The 24230-nt window shown below is 44.7% G+C and overlaps 1 protein-coding gene across 3 annotated transcripts in view; it reads left to right on the forward strand.

Moving 5' to 3' along the window:
- Positions 1–23071, forward strand: part of LOC135394771 (uncharacterized) — a 33653-nt gene extending 10582 nt beyond the window's left edge. The window contains exons 1-6 of one of the 3 annotated variants that reach the window (XM_064625734.1): positions 6848–6905; positions 15385–15430; positions 17246–17374; positions 18343–18402; positions 20818–21003; positions 22218–23071. In XM_064625734.1, coding sequence (XP_064481804.1) covers positions 6870–6905; positions 15385–15430; positions 17246–17374; positions 18343–18402; positions 20818–21003; positions 22218–22378 — 618 coding nt within the window. In that variant the 5' untranslated portion in view covers positions 6848–6869 and the 3' untranslated portion in view covers positions 22379–23071. The other 2 variants (XM_064625735.1, XM_064625733.1) reach the window with 2 other exon arrangements.
- The last annotated feature ends 1159 nt before the right edge of the window (positions 23072–24230 follow it).

Genomic DNA, 24230 nt, shown 5'->3' on the forward strand with positions numbered 1-24230 from the left:
GATCAGCGTCAGTCGGGCCAGGGTTTAGTTCTACATCCCCGGCAAGGAGTAGCAGCCTCAAACACAGTAACATAACATAGCTTCTTTTTTTTTCTAGCATAGAGCGAAGGATTATCAAGGTACACAATGAACTCTGCCCGAGGAACGCGGAGTACAGCATATGACTAAACAACAGCCAGGTAATCGTGAGTACTGATTTGAACATAGATGCATTGCGAGACCGTCGGTTCAACATACACACAGCTGGGAGTGGAGTAGGCAAAAAAGGCAACCAGCGAACAGTACATAAAGGAAAACCTTGACTAACCTGCGAAAGGACAACAGTATGAGTAGCCATACCGTGAGATGTTCCTACTCCAACTCCCAGCGGTACGTTCACAAGTCCTGGCTTAAATACTGTCTGGAAGCCATGTGACAGATTACGTAGCGGGCACTTCCCGATTGCTTCAGCCATCGTATCTGTCGCATCTGTTGAAGCTGGGATTATCAATTCCTCGTTATCACGAAGAGCACAGCAGTTCCATGACACCCTTGAAGAATGCGCTGACGGCGGTCCACGTACCACACAGGTGGAAACAAGAAAAATAATCTGCGAAAGGACAACAATATGAGTAGCCATGCCGTGAGATGTTCCTACTCCAACTCCCCCGAAAAGGTCGCTACTAGCGGCGCTGACACACAAGGTTTCTGCGCCACCTGGCACAGCGCAACAGGCCCGCGAGGAAGGCTGACCTTCCCTACCCCATATCGAGCAAGCAAGCGCAGGCAACCAAGCATCCGTAATCTTCGGTCCGGCCTTGAGCAGACTACTCTTATTTTGTCCTCACATACGTGTTTCTCCTTCCCTCTGTGTGTACATGTTTGTGGTCTGTGAAGTAAAGTTTTCAGCTGTGCCTTAAGCTTTTGAAACTTCGTGTTGTGTCTATCTCGCTGGGCGACCCCTGGTTTGCCAATTCCGAACGATGCGCAGCTACCCAGAGCTGACGAGCCGCAAACACGTCGAAACACGTGTCCTCTGGTGCTGTCGCATCGTTCCATGAGTATCTGTTTCTCTGCGTGCAGCCATAGAAGCCTGTAATCTAATAATGAATCTGTAATTCTGAATTTCCAACACTTCTAGTGTCATCTACTTGTATCTTCAATGGCTTTTTTCCTGCAGAATATATATATATATATATATATATATATACAGTGAACCCTCGTTAATATGACCGCGTCCGTTTCCGCAGAATTTGGTCATAAAGCGAATTGTCATAATAACGAGAAAGCGGTCCAGTGGGGACCACAGGGCATGCACGGCAGAACAAAACGTACGCATGATGCTGTACAACAATTTATTTAATAAAAAAAGTCTGTCAGCAATGACTGCTTGGAGTAGCTTGCAGTGATCAGCTTTTCTAACTGTACAAGAGTATTATTGATTACGCAAACATTATTAATGTCATTGTGTTGCTCAAAAAACAATAAGGCAACCTTCAGTGCTTCACTGCTTTAGCAATCCGAGAAGAGGTATGAGTAATCTTGAGGACAACAACGCCTCGAGTCACCCTAATCCTTTGCGCCCCACTTTAACTGTGTCACTTTGTTCCTGAGAAACTTAAGCAGCCACTCAAAGGGGTGCGTGACGCGGTCATAATAACGGGAGGATAATACGTGTCTTTGACCCCAGCTGTGCCCAAAAATCTCGGTCATAGTCCGATAAGCGGAATGTCATATTAACGGGAAGGATTTACATGGGAGAAAAAACCGTTCCCCACGAATTCGGTCATAAAGCGTGAATGTCAGATTAACGGGGGCCATACTAACCAGGGTTCACTGTATATGTATATATATATATATATATATATATATATCTTGAAAAGTTGGAGTTGGATCGGACGGCTACGTAATTATAGTTGAAATAAATGGGAGACAGAAGACGAAAGTAGGGGAAGTAACAAAAAAAGGGGTTTATTAAAACTTAAAAATCATAAAAGTTAGGGAGGATGTCTACGTTACGGCGGAAGCTCCGCCTTCTTCGGGACAAAAGAGCTAAATGTGGCCACGAGGCTGATAAGGGGCTTGAGAATGACGTGGTCGGTTGGGGGAAATTCCCGCCACCTGGCTGTTGTCAATTGGGGAAATTCCAGAGCGTTTCTGTGTCAGGTCCAGGAGTGGGGTCATCGTCCTTGTGGGTCAGTGGGGACCTTGATCTGGCTGAAACGAGAAAAGGCAACAGGGTCTTATCTAGGTTGTTAGACTTCTTATTGTTGACAGCATGCCAGGGTCCTCGTTAATGGCCGATCGGAATTTGTAAATTAGGTAAGATTCCCGTTGTTCCCGGGAGCGGTCGGAGGTAAAGTTCGACTGGAGAATAAAAACTGAGGCTTCGTTGATTGAATGTTCTGGTTGTTTGAAATGGCGTGAGACTGGGAGATTAGGTTTCTTGGTAACATCCTATCGGTGATTGTTGAATCTAATTCGGAAAGAAGTTTTTGTCTGACCCACGTATTGGGCCCGGCATGTGTTGCATTGGATTAGATAGATAACGTTGCATGAGTTACAGTCTACGTCTGCGTTGATCTTGACGGTAAAGTTGGAATTCGTACTTCTGACCGTTTGTGCGGTCTGCATTAACTTGCAAATCTGGCATCTCTTGCCATTACATGGATGACAGCCCGCCGGAGGGCTAGTGGGTTCGCCTACTTTAGAGCGGACCAAGCTATCTTGTAAGTTACGTGTACGTCTGTAAGCGACGCGTGGTGGATTAGGAAATATGTTTTTCGTGCGTTCTAACTGGAGAAGGATACTGTGGTGGCGGCTAAGTATGTTGTTAATGTTTGGGATATTTCCGGCGAATGTTACAGTTAAGTTCACGGCATTACTTTCTGATTTGTTTTGTCTTGTCTCCAGTAAGCTTAGACGGTTTGCCTTGCGAGCTCTGTTGAGAGCATCTTGAACTAGATCGGGTGGATACTGACGACCGACAAAGGTTTGTTGCAGCTGTTCTAAATTTCTGTCCAGATCGTCGTCATTCGAGCAGATTCTCCTATACCGAAGGGCTTGACTATAGGGAATGGCCAGTTTCGTGTGGCGAGGATGACAACTATGGAATGACAAGTACTGCTGAGAGTCTCTGGGTTTACGGAACAGATCAGACGTTAAAACTCCATTGGTTAGCTTAATTTGAACATCAAGAAAGCTAACAGTGACGGCAGAATAGGTGTGAGTGAAGTTAATAGAAGTATGGAACTCATTGAAATCGCGTATAAATTCCAATAGGCTGTCTTCCGAATGTGGCCAGATCATAAATATGTCATCAAGGTAGCGCTTGTATAAAGTGGGTTTGTCCTCACGCGTGCTCAAGAATGCTTCTTCTAGTGAACCCATGAATAGATTTGCATAGTTTGGTGCCATTTTAGTGCCCATAGCGGTGCCGTTGACTTGTAAATAGTGGCCATCGTTAAATTCAAAGTTGTTGTTCTTTAGGATCAGTTCTAGTAGAGTAGATACGACAGATGGATCACGAGAAGAATCAGAGTACTTTGAAAAAGCCGCCTCGGCTGCAGCTATGCCATCATCGTGGGGAATATTGGTATACAGGGAAGAAACATCTAACGTAACTAGGAGACTAGATGGGGGTGGCTGACATTGATTTAGTATTTGCAGGAAGTGATTGGTATCCTTGATGTACGATGGTAGTCGCGGGGGTATGTCTTTAAGAAGATGATCTACGAAACTAGAGAGTTTTTCAGTGGCTGTCCCATTGCAGGAGACGATTGGACGCCCGGGGTTCCCCGGTTTATGAATCTTTGGGAGCATGTAGAATCTACCTGGCTTTGAGTTACGGGGAAGAAGGTATTCATATACCGCCGAATCGATCTTCTTTGCGGCCTTTAATGCCTTTAGATGTTTTGTGATATCTGAAACAATCTGTTCCGTGGGATCAGTGTCTAAAGTTTTGTAAAACGTGGCACAAGCCAATTGTCGCAGTCCCTCATCGATATAATCCTGCATATTCATTACGACAATTGCACCACCTTTATCTGCCCTTTTGATTATTAGGTTTTTCGATTTTTTAAGATGCGACAGACTACTTTGCTCGGCTTGACTCAAATTTGGTTTGGTTTTGCGGGAAGAGGGATTATATGAAGTAATTATATCTTTTTGAACTGCTTTTATATATATATCAAGAGCTTTTTCGCGATTGGGCTCTGGCGTAAATTCACACGGTGGCTTGAAAGGTTTGGGTGTTGTATCAGGCTTATCATGAAAATACTCTTTCAGACGCATACGTCGGGCAAAATTATCTAAATCGAGATGGAGTTGGTATTCGTCTACCTTGTTATTATTTGGGCAGAATGAAAGCCCACGGCTAAGAAGTGATAGTTCAGAATCGCTGAGGGGGTGGGACGACAAATTAACAACATTTTGAGGTGACGTATTGGTTGTGTTGTCATGAGCGTTAGGATTTTGATTGTCACAGTGTTCGGTTTCACCTTGGGAATCTAACGAGGGAGTAATTATGTTACTACTACCTGCGAGATTCGCGTTATATTTAGACATAAGGTCAGGATCTATCTGGTCCCTTGTCATTTTTTTACGTTTGGTGTTATTCACAGTTTCTTCCAAGTTCCTAGTGAACTGTGCCAATTCTGACTCATGCGCGTCCGTAAGGGTCACAGTATCGCGGATAGTTTTAGCTTGCTGAGATATTTCTGCAGTTGTTTCCTCACAGTGGGCTATTAGAACTTCCAGTAATGCAGTAGAGGCGTTGCTAAGGGTTTCATTCCATTTCTTTTGAAGGGTGTGGTTCAGAGGGAAGGTTGGCTGGAGCTTAATCGCGAGTCCTTTAGGAATTTTGTTATGATCGCTATAGACTTGCAGTGCGGTACGGTGGGAATTGTAGCGTATATATTTGTCGTTTAATTGTCGGATTTTGAAAAATGCTGTCCCGAAGAAGGCGGAGCTTCCGCCGTAACGTAGACATCCTCCCTAACTTTTATGATTTTTAAGTTTTAATAAACCCCTTTTTTTGTTACTTCCCCTACTTTCGTCTTCTGTCTCCCATTTATTTCAACTATATATATATATATGTTGAAGAGGTTAATATATCAGACGGCAGCAAAGTTGAATAAAAGTAAAATAATAAGACGTGGACGACAGATTACAGGAAAGTTGACAAAAACTAATTTATTCAATGGGTAAATTAGTTTTTGTTAACTTTCCTGTAATCTGTCATCTACGTCTTATTATTTTACCTATATATATATATAGACAAACTATATATGGAGAGAAACTATATATAAGCTCAGGATTTTACATTATGCATTGTCTATTTTGCTTGCTAGCAGGGACTGAAACAGGATAGGAACCGAAAACTGCTTGAATCCTTTTTCTTTTTCTTTTCAAGAACCCGTGGTCTGCTGCAAGAATATATATCATACAGGGTGTTTCAAAAAACGTGTCATTCGGACTTTATAAAAAAAACGGGGCGATGGAAAAATACGGGGTAAACGGCATTTGTGTGGCAACTGAATTTGCCATCTTGCAAAAATATTTTCATTTGATTTTAATTAAAATAAATTGAATATCTTTAATTGAACTCCAAAATTTCCCAAGTCAACCTAACGTTTTTTTTTTACAAAATTAGAGAGCCTGTAGCGAACTTAGTCAGATCCACCAAGAAATCCGCTCGATATTGCAAATGGAACTGCCCAAAAAAAGTCCCGAAATTGAGGCTTCAAAGTTTCGGGTATTCAACAGCGTACGAAGTCAGACGCAAAGATTTTTGGAGAGGAGGACTTGCTCCTGCCCACATGTGGGCAGGAGCAAGTCCTCCTCTCCAAAAATCCGACAGAAGGTCGAAAAAAAAGCAGGGCGGGAAAAAAGAGGCGGAATCATTTTTGTTTGCCGCTTATCAACGTATGGTGGAATGTCACCCGCCTTGTTATCGGCGCGTCTTGTGCTGGACGCCGGTCCGGCGATAAACTGTTCTAGCTCCATGGGGGCAGGAACATGTCCTGCCCTTGGCGCATCTTTGCGACTGATTTGGTGCGCCGTTGAATACCCGAAACTCCGAAGCCTCAACTTCGGGACCTTTTTTGGGCAGTTCCATTTGCAATATCGAGCGGATTTCTTGGTGGATCTGACTAAGTTCGCTACGGACTCTCTAATTCTGTAAAAAAAACGTTAGGTTGACTTGGGAAATTTTGGAGCTCAATTAAAGAAATTCAATTTCTTTTAATTAAAATCAAATGAAAATATTTTTACAAGGTGGCAAATTCAGTTACCACACAAATGCCGTTTACCCCGTCTTTTTCCGTCGCCCCGTTTTTTTATAAAGTCCGAATGACACGTTTTTTGAAACACCCTGTATATATAATAGGAACCGAAAACTGCTTGAATCCTTTTTCTTTTTTTCAAGAAGCCTAAGCGCTGAACGTAACCGCAATTCATCGTCGCGGAAATTAACCGAAACCGTAACCTAAACCGAAAGATGTGATTTCGGTTACCGGTTCATATGAATCGGATCAAGCGTGATCGCGAACAACTTTGGATGCGACATTTGTATCGCTTTCAACTCGGATAAGTAGCGCAGTACGTGCTTGTGTTAAAGTACACCTCTTCGTCGTATGTTTTTTATTCTGAAATAAGTTGTGTATAGACAACATACAATCTTATGCGCTTGGACGCACAATAGGATGACATCCGTGTCGTATCGTATGACATGAATTGCGTACGTTCGTTATGAGTAATGAACTGTATTATTGCGATTAGTTACGATACGAAGCGCTGCACGTTGTTTCCGCATCTAAGAAACATCGCCAGAGGGTAGCCAGAACGCATGCGCAGAGCGACGGATCCATTGGTCTCCACCGGTCCCGCAGATGCAGGAAATGCAACTCGCGAACGGAGCGCAAAAAGTGAGCACCGTTAAGGGTCACATTCAGAGATGGCGCCACGCTGACCGCTTTGTATCGAAGTCAAAGTTTCGTTTTTGCGTTTGTGTGTGCGTGTGTGTGGTTTTTTGAGGACACTCATCGTAAGTGCAACAAAAAACGAATCTTTTTCGATTAGGTGAATCGATCCAGTCTGTTCAGGCGACTGATTCGTTCACCAAGAACGAATCATTCACTCTCTGTTCGTCTAATCACTGTGCGATTCAAGCAGCTCGTCGTTTGTTTGCCTGTCGTCGAACGTTGTTAGATGTACTCCAGCTTTTCTCCGTCGAAATGTTGTCGGAAAGATCACAGATGTTCCAGGTATTCTGTTTTATATATCCTCCGCTCGATATCGCTTTTGTGAGTACGCTAGCACAGCAAAGGGAGTTTTTCGTTATGGGACCGCTGACGTTCAAAACTTTGGGGTGTAGTTCCGTATCGGGACCACTCGTTTTTTAAAAATTACTGAAACGGTTAGGAAAGTAAATATTGCATAGAAGTGGAAGAAGATCATATACTGAATCTAGAAATGTAAGAATTATAAAATTCTGTGGACTAGAAGTTTTTTTATATGCATTTAAACAACCCCATCTGATTCACTTTTAGCGCCGGAGAAACACTGGAATGCTAAGCCTAACGGATTCGAAACTTGCCGTCTTCCGAAAGGAAGGGTCGTTGAAATGGGCTAAACACCTCACTTTAGTGAGGTTAGGTTAAGTTAGGTTCTACAGATTGAGGGGTCTGGGGGGTCTGGGGGGTCTGCCCCCCCCCCCCCCCCCCCAGGCACGCACTAGGCGGTGCGGGCGTCGAGACTGTGCCTCGGGTTAGGTCAGTAAAGTCCTCAGCCAAGATGGCGGATCGCCATCAAGAAACCGGCGATAAAAGTTAATTTTTATACGTTTTACGCAATATACGAGGGACATTCCTGTTGAATTTCGTTACTAATTACTTCCTTTTTCACGTAAAAGCGTTAGATTTTTGTTTTTATTCGTTCTTTCAAAAATGCGATACGGAACTACATCCACCCAGTAATCGAAAAATTTAAGAGCTATGTAATTTCATGGCCTAGAACGTTTTTCCTTTCTTTTTTTTTTGCACCACACGTTCTCCTTTTTTTTTTTTTTTTACACCACATCTGCTACCCAGCGACTAGCATGGCGGCCGCCATCTTGTAAGAGGTAGGAGAGGCGCGTAAGCGTGGGATAAAACACGATATCTAATTATCACTATCAGTATCACTAATTATCATTATAATATCACTGAATTAAGGGGTATGAGAACATATATTCTGAATTGGCAGATTAGATGAGATATATTTTATTTATTTAATATTTGAAGAAGTGGATATTGTTTAATAGCGATCGCGCAGCTTCTAGAAAGACAAAAACCCTGAAGAAGGAAAATGCACAAAAACGACATGCGCCCGTTCCTTATCCATGTAAAAAGTTGATTTCGTAAAAATTCAGAAATTCAGTAAAGTTCAGAAATTTGTCACCAGTTTGCGAAATTTCTGAATTCTGCTATGGAATGAACTTTTTCCAGAACTGATAATTACTGTGATCTATTTCCAACTGCTATCCCCCAGTGGCTAACCCACTATTTCAGCGCCACCATCCTAATGGCACAAAAACGCCAAAATTATGACATAAACTAAAATGTATAAAACTGAATAGGTACTCGCACCTTTCAAACTTCTTTTTTTTTTATTGGCGAATTCGGGTGATCATTTGGGAGCAACTTTTTTTGCCAGATCTCGAGCAGTCATGTTCGCTTCGTCAAAATGAAGCACATTTTGCATGTTCGCGTGGCGCTTTCCGAGCGCTCGGAATTTGCTAGCTAGTAGCACTTTTTTTGCCCGGTCTCAAAACGATCGAGCAGCAGATTGCTCAACTGCATCCGGTGTCGTCACATCCGCACTGCAACGGTGGCGAGTGCCCTCATTGGCCCGCATGTTGAAACCACGTGGTTTAGCAGACGACAGAACTCGAAGACTTGCGACCGCGACGCCCCTAGCGTGATCCAAGTACCTAAAACCGCTAGATTCCTAGCAATCATGTTCGGGTGGCAACGGTCACGTGATCCAGCTCGGTCGCCGACCAAGCAATTTCCGAGCGCTGGGCCGTTTTGCTACGAAATGACCACCCGAATTCGCTATGTGTAATCGAAACATACATTTGTGTTTCGAGTTTCCCGACTTCGACTTTATCGATTTCTACCCGCGCCCTATCCGCAACCCACGAAAACGCGGAAATGTGTACCCCCGAACAACAAACTTGCGCGGGTACCAGCTGGTTCGTGCTCATCATTCCATTTCATATTTATTTCCACAGTAGCTACGTACACATCACAACTAAGTGCAGGAGCGCCGTTTGAACCCGTTCATTCTCTTAAACATATCCCCCACTCCCAGGGTACCACACGAACATAAGTGATACAAATAGAGGTACACTCTTAAAAATGAACTTCACCACATAGCACGCTCCTAGCCAACCATCACCCCGAATGACAACGTTCTCGCCTTAGATTTGTTGAAAACTGGAGGAGGAGCCTATTTTGTGCCGTGCATAATGGACACAAAATAGGCTCCTCCTCCCGTTTTCATCAAATCAGGGGCGAGAACGTTGTCATTCGGGATGATGGTTGGCTACGAGCGTGCTATGTGGTGAAGTTCATTTCTCCCACCTTCTTTTCCTTTTTTTTGGCTATAGTCGTGACGATGCCCACTTGAGTGCGGCCAACAACGGCAAGCTACCTCGACACCCCCCCCCCCCCCCCCCCCTCATTTCTAAGAGTGTAAGAAAGGGTAAAATGGGGCTACACTGTTAAAACAAAACTTCACCACATAGCACCCGCCAAACATCCTAGCCAACCATCATTCCGATTTCCGAATGATATAATTCTGTGCATTGATTTGTTGAAAATGGGAGGAGGCGCCTATCTGGGTCACATTATGCTTGTCCCAGATAGGCACCTCCCCCATGTTTTGAACAAATAAGGACACATAATGATATCATTCGGAATGGTGGTTGGCTAGGAGCATGCTTTGTAGTGAAGTTCGGTTTAAGAGTATACTTGAAGATGGGGGCAAGTTGAGGACAGTTTGGGTTTTTTCGCGTGGCATCTTCTTAGCAATACTTTTTTCTCATCTCTGACACCAGGGTGAACGCTGTCGTTGTCTGGGCTTGGAAGTAACGTGTTGACGCAGACGCTGTTTTGCAGATGTGGTTGAGAAAAGAGGGAACTTTTTTTTTTGTCTCATCTGTAACTTTGGCGAGCATTGACTTCCAGTTTGCTCTCTTCTGCTCCTCGGCTAATAAAATATGGCCTCACCGTTATGATGCCGTGTCACTGCCCTGTGTTTCCATGTGCACTACTCGTGGCTGACTTTTCGGCTGACCCAAACAAAATGACGCAATTCAAACCAGGCATTAATTTTTTGATGTCCTCAACTTACCCATAGGGTGGGGTAAGATGATAAAAATATGTAGCCTGCCATTTTTGGTTCGTACGAAACAAATCTGGTTTTGCATCACAGTAATTTGGAGATCATCTCCCAAAGGTCTGGGGATACAGCTAACAAATTATGGTATATAACTTAGGCGATTATTCTGACTTCCATTAACAAAATAGTTCAACTGTCTTCAACATAGACCACCTTACCCTAACTGAAGTAACTTTAGACTTCTTTAGCAGAAAACATTTCTATACATTATTTTAAATACATAAGGCAGGTACATCTGTAATCTCATATGGCAAAGTATTCGAAGAATTTGCATCCTAGTAGCTATGCCAAGTCACCATCCTATTATATTGATAGAACCAGTATGTATGAGGGTGGTTCCATAAGTTTCCGGCCCGAGGTAGAAAATGCGCGCGAATTTGAAAATGCGATTAAGGACGCGTGGCGCCATCTGTTGGAGGGCCGGAGCACCACCCTCAACCCTCTCCATGCTTTTGTCGGTTAGAGAGCGGCATTTCAAACAGCCAGGGTGCACTCTTCAGTTAAAATGGAAAAAATCGAGTACCGCGCTGTGATGAAATTCTTGACAAAAGAGGGACTTTCGCCTAAGGAAATTAAAGCGCGACTGGACAACGTGTACAGGGAAGCCTCTCCGTCGTACACAACGGTAAAAGACTGGGCTAAGCAGTTTCGACTGGGGCAAGAGTCCATTGAAGATGATCCACGCGATGGTCGTCCAGTGGAAGTGGTGACACAAGAAGATTTGTCTCTTGTCGAGGAGGAAGTGCTGAGCGACAGGCGTCTGAAGGTGAAGGAAGTCTCAGAAAGGCTGGGGCTTTCCAAAACAACCGTTTTTCGCATCATCGGCGAGGGCCTTCACATGAAAAAGGTCAGTGCGAGATGGGTGCCACGACTTCTCTCGTCTCGTCCTCTCGTCTCGTGTGCCAAAGAGTTTTTGGAGCTCTGTCAAGAGAACGAAGAAGAAATATTGAAGTCAATTGTCACAGGGGATGAGATTATGGTGCTCTACTATGATCCCCTTTCGAAAAAGGAGTCGATGGAATGGCGCAAACCAGGAGAAGCACCCCCAAGAAAAGCCAAGGTCACACAATCCACAAAGAAGATCATGGCAACAATATTTTGGGATTGTCACAGGATCCTCCTCATCGACTTCAAAGAGAGGAACACCACAGTGAATGCGACTTATTATGCTTCACTCCTGCACCGACTGCGAGACGCCACCAAGGAAAAGAGGCGCGGCAGGTTGAGTCGAGATGTCCGGTTGCTCCAGGACAATGCTCCTGTCCACACGGCTTCTGTTGCCAAGGCTGCACTGAAGGAGTGCGGCTTCGAAGAAATCCACCACCCACCCTACAGTCCAGACTTGGCACCGAGTGACTACTTCCTGCTCTCAAACTTGAAGAGGGATCTCAGAGGACGGAGATTTCAAAACGATAGTGAGGTGCAAGAGGCAGTTTTCCAGCATTTTGCGGACAAAACTTCGGACTATTTTTTCAAGGGTATAAGAATGCTGGTTGAAAGGTGTCAAAAATGCATCGAAGTTAAGAGTGACTATGTCGAAAAGTGATGCACTTGTTTCGTCTCTATGACTATTAAAAGTTGGTCGGGCCGGAAACTTATGGAACCACCCTCGTATGTGTCTGTAGACCAATTTATGCACGGGCAACACAACTCGATAGTTAATTGAAAAAAAAAAAAAAAAAGACCATACATGCAAATGCCCACGTGCAAATTTAATTCTGACTCTCTCTGGGACGGACGCATCATAATCCTAGATTCTTTTTATTCTTCTTCTTTTTTTTTTCCCCCAATAAGTAGAGCGGATTCAGGGTTGAGACATGAGCTCATGCATACACCTCAACTGTGTACGTTTCCTAAGGGCGTGACTAAGGGGGACTAATCGACGTTTCGGCAGCTGCGACGACTACAGGAATTAGGTTTAGTAGCATGCACAAAAGAGGGGACAATTAGGGACAACGTATGTACATGGGGACGGGGTAAGTGCTTTCGTCAAAAGAGGAATTTTCCACCGCGTGGCCCTCATCTTTCTAGCTCCTTAGATCCCAGGAAGAACAAGGTGGGGGTCACGTGGTGGAAAATTCCCCAGCCCTGCGGCACGCGAAACGGTGGGTGGTGGTGAAAGAGAATCACATGAGTGGGCAACATCACGACTGACGCCCTGGGGGCATGTGCGTCCTGAGCTGACATCCAAGGCACCTGTGCCGACATATGTCTGAAGGAGTCTGAGGAAAACACAGGAAAAACCCCTGGACAACAGAGCCGGCACCAAGATTCGAACCCGGGTACCTCCCAGTCCCGACGTGACATGGCCAGCACGCTAACCACTGCGCCACGAGAGCTGGTTCACGAAACGTTATAGCTGCACCACGCCTACTAGATTATAGCGACCATGTCACAATCAGAAAACACTATGAGGAGCCTGTCCGCACGATCCGCCAGGGGCGCTACTGATCGGCACAACACGATTGGACGATGGAAATTTGAATTCTGACCGCGCAGAAGCGTGTGTACGACTACCGTAGCAGACGACAGCGATAGCCCCTATGCCCCTATGTATGCCCCTATGAAAACGCGTAGAATGATGATGATAATCAACCTCAGAATGAAATACATGTGGAACGTCCACCGCTTGTACAGAAATACTAAGGTAAGCTGAAGTACAAAGTATTGCAGAAGTTGAGGAAGCAATAACTGGGACGATCAGAAGCGCCACCGCTACCTTCCAAAAATGCGGCGCATAGATAGGGTTGTTCATTTTCGGGTTTTATGATTTTTCAAAATCGGGGGTAAAAATGGGGTGGGGGTAAAAATCGGGTGCTATTTACACACGAGAATTCGGGGAGAAATCGTGCTCTACCATCTCTGTTTGATATGTCATCGGAGAAGTTTCGGGTGAAACGAAAGGCATATATGAAACAACCCATTGCTGTGACACTTGGACGAGGAACTTCTTCAAATCATATCAATAAAAAAATAAAAAAAAATCAATCACTCAAAAATCTAAATGTTTCCGCTCGGAACTGCGGCAGTGACCGCAGTATTCAAACGCATGCCCGAGCTCCACAAAAGCTCGTCTTTCACTCCTGCAGAAGAGGATTATAAAACAAAGGACAAATAGATTGTCACGAGAGTGTACTTGTCAGTTGTCACAAAGAGCTCTCTCTGCTGATATTATGATTCACTTTTCCGATGGTTTAGCCAGAACGACGAGTTGAAGGACCGCAAGGATTTCAGGTAGATATCGGGTTTTACCCGAATTTGAAAACTTGTTCGGGGGGGAACTATCGTGAAAAATCGGGTTTAACCCGAAAACGACGCACCCTACGCATAGAAGGGGTGCGCCTGACATGGTCGTTATAATCTAGTAGGTCGTGAGCTGAACACACTCTCAGAACAGATCTTCACCACATTGCACTCCGAGGGCCAACCGTTGCTAAGAATGTGTGGCGGCACCACTACCGCCATCGACAGCGCACCCGGAATCGAGGCAGCTCAGCAGTTCGAGCAGCGAGGCGGCTCTGGCTAGCAACTAGATCGGCCGTCGTTATTCTAGCTGAGCCAACATCTGGTAAAGAGCCCCTCATTCGTTCGTGAAAACCGTCTGCTACGAACATTGCGAGCTGTTTCTTGTTGACTTCTATTCTTTATGTGATTTGTATCACCTTTTCTAACAAAAAACAAAGCATATATGCAGCCTGAGAAAATAAGATGACGATCGCAAGAGTAATATATCCGATGCTTCTGCGCAATCTCAGAATTCACAGTAGCAGAAAGCAAGCGATGGCGGCGGTATTGTGGCGCCACCTGTTAGCCACTGAACCAACTGCGCGGTGAAAAGGGTCGGACAGGCTGCACACTGTCGGGGAGCACTGGGTTTCGCTGTACAAGCGCAGTTAATTTTGGGCTGCACCATTCGTTCTTCCCGTGCTGTCTGCGGTCCCAAAAAATCGGGGTTGTGTCGTGGACAGCCTTCAAACCCTCCGTTTCGGACATCACGTAGCCGGAGAACGCATGGCGTCTCCGAAGCGGTAGCAGACGCTCGGCCTGCGCGATGTTGCTCACCTCGATCATGTGATCCCAGGTCCAATGAGGAGCGTCCTTACCACTTGCGTCACATAGTGACGCGCTTGGTGGCGCTCATCACGTGCCTATCGTACAGGCGAAGGAGGGTGCTTCGCGCACGGGAGGTTCGGGGAGCTATTGCAGGCGTCCCAACATTCCATACTGACCAAAAACAGAAACGAAGTTGTGGGCCTCTAGACTGCTCCTTTAATATACATAGAAACACCGCCATGAGTACCTATATTTGGATGAGAAAATTCTGCATTGTATAGCCACAAACCTGAATATAGCTTTCCTGGCCAGTTTGCAGCCATGTTTCTGAGAGAGCAACAACTGAGGCACTGTCGCCAAGCCACTTAATTAAATTTTTTAGCTCATCGAAATGTTTATTAATACAAGGGATATTAAGATGGACAAAAGATATACCCGAATTTTCTAATAATACACGTTCCTTCGACATGAATAAACATAAAACAGAAAACAATATCGGAAATACAAGTGCGTAAAAGGAATTGGTCAGCAACTCACAATCTCAGCCTGTCGAGATCGCCTACATCTAGGGAAATTTCCATACAGTTGGCAACATTGACTATTACTGGGAGGAATATGGGTACCGAGTGGCACAAGATAAAAAGGAGAAAAAGTATGAGACTACAGAGAGAGAGAGAGAGAGAGAGAGAGAGAGAGAACGTTGTGCAACTTCAGGCAGCAAGGATTATGACCCCATTATGCGAATGTCTCATTATGAGAATTATGAATCGTTCTGCCTTCGCGACGGAAGTGGCTGTCTAAAGGCGAACCAGTGTCATATAACTTTTCATTTTCGTTTGTTCCTATTCCTACTTTATTTTGGGCTTTATTTACATTTAAAAAGCACGACTGCCTTTCTTTTTCCAGATTCTGAAAAGACAAGAGGACGTGTCTGTGGACGTGGACTCGCATGGTACGGTAAATACATTTTGAAAACAGCCAAACCTTGTCATTGCTATGTCAGCTAAGCTTAAAGGTGGGGTCCACGAGGAATACGAAATTCGAAAGTTAGTGCAATATCTAGTTAGAGATGCCTTCCAAGAAGAAAACAGCCAAAACTTTTCACAAAATTCCTTCGTGTTTTTTTTTTCTCATAAAACACCAGAAACATTGAATTCGAAACCAACTGCCGGCTTCCGGTTGAAACGGCCCTTCCCTGCTTCGCCTCTTCCGGTCACCGTCACCGGCATCGCTCAGCCCTCCTCGCCATGATGGCCTCCTCGCATCGCTTCTTGCGGAGACCTGAACGCTCTTCAAAAGGACGGATTTCGCTCCCCCCCCCCCCCCCCCCCCCCCCGCTATTACATTATAATGGTGAATGTATTTTGCACCAGAAGAGAGTAACTACCGCATGGCCTTCCTCTTTATGTCCAGAAATCGTGAGGTTGACTTTGCGAATTCCGCAGTTCAATTGGGAAAATTCAATTTCTCGCGAATTAAATTCGACAAAAGTACTCAGAACTATAGTGGCATAACCTTTCCCAAGATAAATAGCCTTGATCCCAGAATGATCAGACAAGCAGATTTATAAATATAATTTTATGACACGTCAGGTAAAACACGTGTACACTCTAAAAACAGAACTTCACCGCATAGCACGTTGTGCGCCAACCATTGCCAAGAATGATAGGGTTACCAATTCTGATTCGAAGAGAGAGGTGGGCGTACGCCTTTTTGTGGCAGTTAGGATATATGATAAATTCCACAAAAAGGCGTACGCCCCCTCTCTCTTGGAATTAGGAGCGATAACTCTATCATTCTTGGCAATGGTTGGCGCGCAGCGTGCTATGCGGTGAACTTCTGTTTTTAGAGTGACAGATATATTGCAATGGTCATAGTGAAAAAAGCATAAGTGCGTGCAACAAGCAGACAAGCGAGCAAGTCGAAACTTGTCTCCATTTGCAAAGGACTGATTAATTTGTTATGTGTTAAATTTGTTTTGTATGTTATCATTTTTTTTCTCCTCTATTGTCAGATATGGCCATGACTGCGTGGGGCGTTTGACAGTTTGGCTATTGCCTTCCATTGGCTCTTACCATCATGAGAAAGCTTATAAAGATGTTGCTGGTTGGCGAAACAAATAATAGGGAGCTTACAAAGACATTAGACATGCTTCATATGTGTGCCGATTTTATTCGACCTTACCGCCAGATGTTTTCGAATACTACTTCTCTTTCTAGATTTAATGCCGTTGTCCTAATAGGCAAAGTGGGTCTCTAGAAATGATTTTATCTAATTTAGTGGCTGAATTATCAGCTGAGGAAAGAAAATAACTGTGTGTCGAAAATGTGACAGGAAACTTTGATGTCTGTAGCACGTCTAATATATGAGGAATGCGGGACATTCCAGAAAAGGTCTAACAATCGACGTTTTAGAGTAGAATTGTAGTTTTGAATGCCTCTGAGACATCTCGTAGACCCCTTATAGTAGGGGCCCGCATATATCGGATAGGGCTACAGAAGTATACTAGACGTCTAAATTTAGACTTAGCCCCAAAGTATCCTGTGTAGACCATTTTAGACGTCTACTATCCCACCATGCGCTGCCAGGGGCGTGATAGTGATAAGAGCCGGAACGAGACAGTCCTGCTCGAAATGCACTTAAAGGTTTAACCATCTGGGTTAACCCTCGTTGTAACCAGGCTTTTACACATGTAGGTGTTGGCATTGCCTGTCTCTCTTGCAACAACAAACAGAGACTCCTCTGTCTATCCTGTTTGCTTTCCCAGGAGTGATGGAAACAAGAAGAATGCTCTCAAGGACTGTACTGGTAACTGAACGGGTCGAAAGTCGAACCCCACAGTGTCCTGAAGTGACAGTAAACCAGGAAAATTACTTTTCAGCATGTTCTAAAGCAAGTAAGTATGTGCTCCTAAAATACGTGCTTGAAAAGCATACATGTGCACGACAGGGCGAGGGCAGTATACTATTTTTGAAGCGTGATGTGGGCAAGCACTGTGCCTGTCCCCCATCCAACAGTTGGCAGTATAATAGACCAAGCGCTAAAGCGGACTCTTTTCGCGGGAGAAATAGTATCCGCTCCGAGATCGAACGGTGTCGGCGCGCTGCGGAGAAACGATGAACTACCTTAGTGTGGATAGCTTCTTGGCGTCGTCTGCACTGACCGCGTCGTTTATTTCGCGTTCAGTGCAGTATAGGTGGAGCGTTGGGGAACAGTACCGTACCGTCGCGGCACAAGTGACCTTCTTATGAATATACGCAAGAAGTACGGAAAAGAACCATCAACTCGGAACATCGTCGGGTGTTCGTTGTCCACAATAGAAAGGTGACAGTGTCGCCTCCTATAGGTCAATGTCGCAGCGATATTCGTTAGGATTGACGCGTGTGTGACCGGTCCTTGGTCGCGTGTGACTACAGGGTGCGTGAGCTGTAAGTGTACCTATTGTACCTATTAGACCTGTACCTGTAAGTGTACCTATTAGAAATTCGGCGTCATGTTGTCTGTCACCTCTGTGTGGTGTTTTTGAACCGGTATATTCTCCAGTCCAGAAAGGGCTTTTGTTGCGAGATAGAAAGGCTGCGGACAGAGTGCCGACGCCACCATGATCTCGATTCTCAAGAAATACCGATTGTTTCGTACCTACATTTAAGGGGCCAGATACAGCTACAGATGCGTAATTATTACGGTCGTGCGAGAAGATATCACACTCGATCAAACCGTTACCGGCGTTGACATTGGCTGCCTCTTTTCGGCGACATGCGGCTTTCGCTGCCGTGGCGTTTATACCATGAATTCGAAGCAGTTGCAAGACAAGCTTAGAAGGATCGATCACCGCTAGTAAAAATTGTCCATTTCTATTTACAGCGTTCCTGTGTTTGCTTCCACTTCCGGTACTTGCTGTTGCACTATTCATGATCATCACTGGTGAGACATCATCTTACACAGCACAGGCACGAGCTGCCTTATGCTTTTTGTATAGCACTCTGTCTTGGTAGAGACTAGATCTACACGTTTGCATATTTTGCTATAGCGTTTTTGTATACAGGGTGTTTCAAAAAACGTGTCATTCGGACTTTATAAAAAAACGGGGCGACGGAAAAATACGGGGCACTTGTGTGGCAACTGAATTTGCCATCTTGCAAAAATATTTTCATTTGATTTTAATTAAAATGAATTGAATTTCTTTAATTGAACTCCAAAATTTCCCAAGTTAACCTAACATTTTTTTTAAACAGAATTAGAGAGTCCGTAGCGAACTTAGTCAGATCCACCAAGAAATCCGCTCGATATTGCAAATGGAACTGCCCCAAAAAAGTCCCGAAATTGAGGCTTCAAAGTTTCGGGTATTCAACGGCGCACCAAATCAGACGCAAAGATTCGTGGAGAGGGGGACATGATCCTGCCCCTGTGAAAGATAGAAGGTCGAAAAAAAAAAAAACGGTGGGAAAAAAGAGGCGGAATCATTTTTGTTTGACGCTTATCAACGTATGGTGGAATGTCACCCGCCTTGTTATCGGCGCGTCTTGTGCTGCACGGCGGTCCGGCGATAAACTGTTCTAGCTTTATGGGGGCAGGAGCACCTCCTGCCCTCCGCGCATCTTTGCGACTGATTTGGTGCGCCGTTGAATACCTGAAACTCTGAAGCCTCAACTTCGGGACTTTTTTTGCGCAGTTGTCTTTGCAATATCGAGCGGATTTCTTGGTGGATCTGACTGAGTTCGCTACAGGCTCTCTAATTCTGTAAAAAAAAAAAACATGAGGTTGAATTGGTAAATTTTGGAGTTCAATTAAAGAAATTAAATTTCTTTTAATTAAAATCAAATGAAAATATTTTTGCAAGGTGGCAAATTCAGTTGCCACACAAATGCCGTTTACCCCGTATTTTTCCGTCGCCCCGTTTTTTTTATAAAGTCCCAATGACACGTTTTTTGAAACACCCTGTATACATATATAGGGTGTCCCAGCTAAATGTGACCATATCTTTTAAAAATATGTCTATCACTTTTTCCGAGATGATATCAATTGCAATATAGCATATGCTGAAGGGCACCCCTAGGAGGGCATTAGCAGACTCCTAAGGCCGTCTCTTAATTAACTTTCAATAAATAACTTTTTAATTATAAAAGCTACGAAGTGTTTCCAATGAGAATATCTGGTCTTTGCGTGTTTTACCAAAGCCGTTTTCAGAACAAAAATCTGTTGGGTAGATCGTCTACAAAAAATTCGTGAAGGAACACCTTTTTTTTTTTATTCTTATTTATTTTCATTGCACATCTTCGGAGACCCGTCCTTCTTTCACCTTCAATGTAAGAGGGGGAAAGAGCACACTGTCGCCTCTTGCGTCCCGGAAAAAGATTGACAGAAAATGCAGCCCAAGATAAGGGCAGTCCCGATAGCGTCGCCTGATACATGTATTTTCTTTCCGCAAGTTAAAGTTCGACGCATGAGGCGGCAGTGTGGCGGCATCTTCGACGCATGAGGCTCCTTCACCATCTCACATTGGGGGGTGAAGGAAAGACGCGTCTTTGAAGATGCGCAACGAAGAAAATAAAGAAACAAATGGTGTTCCTGCACGAATTTTTTGCGGACGATCTACCGAACGGGTTTTTGTTCTGAAAACGGTTACGATATCAGGTCACCGAAAGGAACAGATGCTCTCATTGGGGAGAACTTCGTAGCTTTTATAATGAAAAAGTTAATTAACGATTTGTAGGTAATTAGTGATTTGACGGTTGAGCAACATATGGTCAAGAGCGTCCGCCGGCCCAGAGATGATAGAAGTGAAAACAGCATGTCTATTTTTGATGAAAAATCTGTATCGCCTAAAAAAAGACACCCTGTATATAGTCGCATAAACGTCTTCATGCCAGTACTGGAGAGCTGTTTCGACCTTATTGCGCCATCGTCAGCAGTACGCAGGCAGGCAATCGTTCTAGCGGGCGGCGTCAGAATGTCAACAAGTGATTCCTACCGTCAGGGTGAGCGACTCACCACTGAAAGTCCAGTGCAAAGCCAGTGAAGTATGTAAGGAAAAAAGTAGCCGGAGCTCTTTGGCCGCACGTATAGCATATGTTTCTAAGTGCTCAAACGTCGCCATGCCAGTACAGAACAGCTGTTTCGACCTTATTGCGCCATCGTCAGTAGTACGCAGGCGGGCAACGTTTGAGCGGGTGGCGTCAGAAGGTCACATAGCACGGGATTCCTCCCGTGTGGGTGTACGACTCACCACTGAAAGCGTTCAGCGGTGAGTAGCACGCTGACCTGTAAATAAATAACTTCGCCCCTTTTTCTTACTTCGTGCACCTTCATGAATATACTATCAGGATTTGTGTACTTCAGGGTCGCTGCACTTCAACTGTCCTGCTGAGAAACACATACCTGTGTACTTCATCGTGGCCGGGGTCGTGCTGCTGCTGGAGTTCCTGCTAGTGTTGCTGGGTCTGCGCTACTCACCGCAGTCGGGGTTGTGTTACAAATCTCTCTTCGTTGTGACCTGCTTGTTCTTCGTGGGATGGAGCATTACTGGTGATGATATATTCTTTAAAAGCATTATTCACGTTGTTTTGCACCTTCTGAGTTAAGCAATTTGAAACGGGGAGGGGGTCAGCAATGGAGAGTATGCGGGGAAGTGAACCCGCGGTTGAAGAAAATTCGCAAGCAGTGGGATGATGATTGCCAATCTGTCTGATTGACTCTCAGAGGTTCTAACACTTACACCACCTCTAACACCACCTTCGACGAACTGGCTACGTTGTCTGATACGCGGGGACTGGAACCGCACTAACGGAACGGAACCGCAAATCGCTTGGAACCCAATTTTTTTCAAGAGCCGTAACCTTAACGTAACTACCATTCACCCTTGGCAACTAACCGAAGCCGTAACCTGAACCGAAAAATGTGATTTCGGTTGCCGGTTCATATGAATCGGTTCAAGCGTGAACACGAACAACTGTGGATGCGATATTTGTATGGCTTTAAAACTCTGATTAGTGATGTAACACGTGCTAGAGACACACAACTTTATACTTCTGGTGGGTACGGAATGGTAGGCACCCGAAAACACACACTGTACTCTCTCCCACAATTACTAGCGAAGTTGGGACACCTGCAACAGCCTAGAGCACCACACAGGCCCGGGCTCACCCGAAAGCCAGAGCTCGGCCCGGTGGCCGGACCGGGCTTTGCGTCTTTTATGCAGGCCCGCGCCGGGTACTGCTTGACAACGCCGGCCGTGGTCGGGCATGTACGCGAACATATTTCACGGGACTGGACAGCTGATGAAATTTACAAAGTCTCGCCCAATTTTAACGCTCGGCCGCAAACACAAAGCAAGGGAAGGTACCGATTGAAGAGACACAGCTGATCAAAAAAAGAAAAAAGAGAAGAAAAAGCAACCCGACGGAGAACTCAGTTCCTCACATTCTCCTGTCAACAGATTGCTTTCAATTTCCTTCGCGTGTACGCACGATTAAAGCATGTCACCAGCGGGAATTCATGACACATTAGGACGGGAGTTCAAGAGTTGTACTTGCACATAACTTCATTTTCATATTTCACATCTCATGTTTCTCGTGTAATGGGGTAGTGTACTGCTCTCAAGCGGTGAATCACCCCAGGCCATAGTCATGATTTATTTGTTGTTGTTGTTGTTGTTCATGACACATTTTTATTTGTTGAGCTTCACTAGTGTATTTTCTTTCCAATGAGACATACTCATGTATATTCCTATTCTCTTTCAGGTACAGTGTGGGTGTTTAGTGTGAAACATATTGTGACTAACGACGTGCTCAGCCCACATTACTGCAACTTGATACTGTACGCTTCCTCAACGTACTGTGCTGGCGTGGGTGTTATCTTATCAATCGTGCTTTGTTACTGTGCCTTCTGCTCTTTTGGTTGAGGACGCCAAAGGATTCCCAAGCAGCACAATGTACTGAAAGTCGGGTGCAATAGGGGTGGACGGGTAGGTGGAAGGCCTTGAACAGACTCGTGACACTAAAGAACATTGATAATACACATACCGTCTACCCCTATTGCGCTCGACTTTCAGTACATTGTGCTGCTTGGGTTGCCAGACTGCGGAATGGAAACAAGTGATACTGGTGTATTTTGGGGTAGCCAGTTTGACTTCGTTGCAGCTCATATCCCAATTTTTCGTCACACCAACATCACCAACAAGTAGCGTACAAAGTTCCATGAAACGAGTATGACCTGCTGTTAGAAAATTGTGCGTGTCCCTCTGATGTTAACGAGTTCTGGTACGCCTGTATTTTGCACTTTATTTACATACTTTGTATATATGTTTCAACCGTGCCAATGTATACCACAGTGTTCAACAAAACAAATATACATGTAGTTTTATCAGAAAAACAGCGTAATGTATATCTTGCTAAGGTTTCCTAACCTGAGTACGGCAGCATCATTCAGGGCATGGTTTCGTGACAGTTAACTATTCCCTGCTCTGTCGATTAAAGGGAGCTTTAAAAAAACGGCACGGGGAGCGACGGAATGGCATTGCCCTTTTGGAGGAAAATGCAGTGGATGACACACAGCAGGCAAGCCCATGCACCTTCGGAAAGACTTGCGACTTGAATGCGTTTAGACATGGAATCTTGCCCCATCATCCTATATACATATATATACAGGGTATCCACGCTAACTGTGAACATATTTTTTAAAAATATGTATAACACTTTTTTCCAAGATGAAATCATTGCAATATAGCACATGCTGAAGGGCACTCCCTAGCAGGGCATTAGCAAAGTCCAAAGGCAATGTCTTAATTAACTCTCATTAATTAGGTTTTTAATTATAAAAGCTGCAAAGTTGCCCCAATGAGAACATCTGTTCCTTTCGGTCACCTGATATCGTAGCCATTTTCAGAACAAAAATCCGTTCGACAGATCGCCCGCAAAAAATTCGTGAAGGAACGCCATTTTTTTCTTTATTTTGTTCATTGCGCATCTTCGGAGACGCGTATTTCCTTCATCCCCAACGGAAGAGTGGGAAGGAGCACAGTGCCGCCTCATGCTCTTTGGCTTGGAGCTCTTTGGCTCGCCGTTTTCCGCAGTTGTTGACAGTGTTCCTGATCATTAACAAGTGGAAGTGATTGACCTGCTTTGCGACACACCGGTAAGAACAATTCCGCTGAAGTTGGTGCTACTTTGCTTTCTTCTTCCGTTGGAGGAATATGTATGTTGTGGTGGACAAGGCTGTCCATGTTCGGTACAGCACACGTCTATTAATGATAATCCGTGGCTGTGCTTCGCGAGACGACTGTGTCAACATACGTCTGCGAGCACGCGTCTTCTGTGATGAACCTGGATAAGTAAAGTGACGCTCAGAACTAACAAACGAACGCACCTCAACGCAGTTCTTAACATTGCAAATGCGCAATCACTTTCATAAGATGTTGACGCAATAGTTAAAAAAATAGAGGTGCCCAGTTTCCCCGTGACGCATAAACCAAATACATAGTACTGCACACCTCGTGATTGATGAACGCTAAGCAATACGTTCTATGTGGTTTTAGGTTATATGTTGTGTCATCTATATCAGAAGCGGGCTACCCCAATTAAAGCCGTGGTATGCGGCCCCGTATTTCCTCCATGGCTCAACGCGGCCTGCGGACACGACTGAATTCGGCACCCCTGGTATACAGGCATGCTCTTTGCAAATTTAAACGAGTAATGAAGTGACATTGAAAGTCGCTCGAAAACTAAATCCCGCCTCGTATGTCAAGCTGTCCACCA

This window comes from Ornithodoros turicata, chromosome 5 (assembly GCF_037126465.1).
Source record: "Ornithodoros turicata isolate Travis chromosome 5, ASM3712646v1, whole genome shotgun sequence".
Taxonomy (NCBI): Eukaryota; Metazoa; Arthropoda; class Arachnida; order Ixodida; family Argasidae; genus Ornithodoros; species Ornithodoros turicata.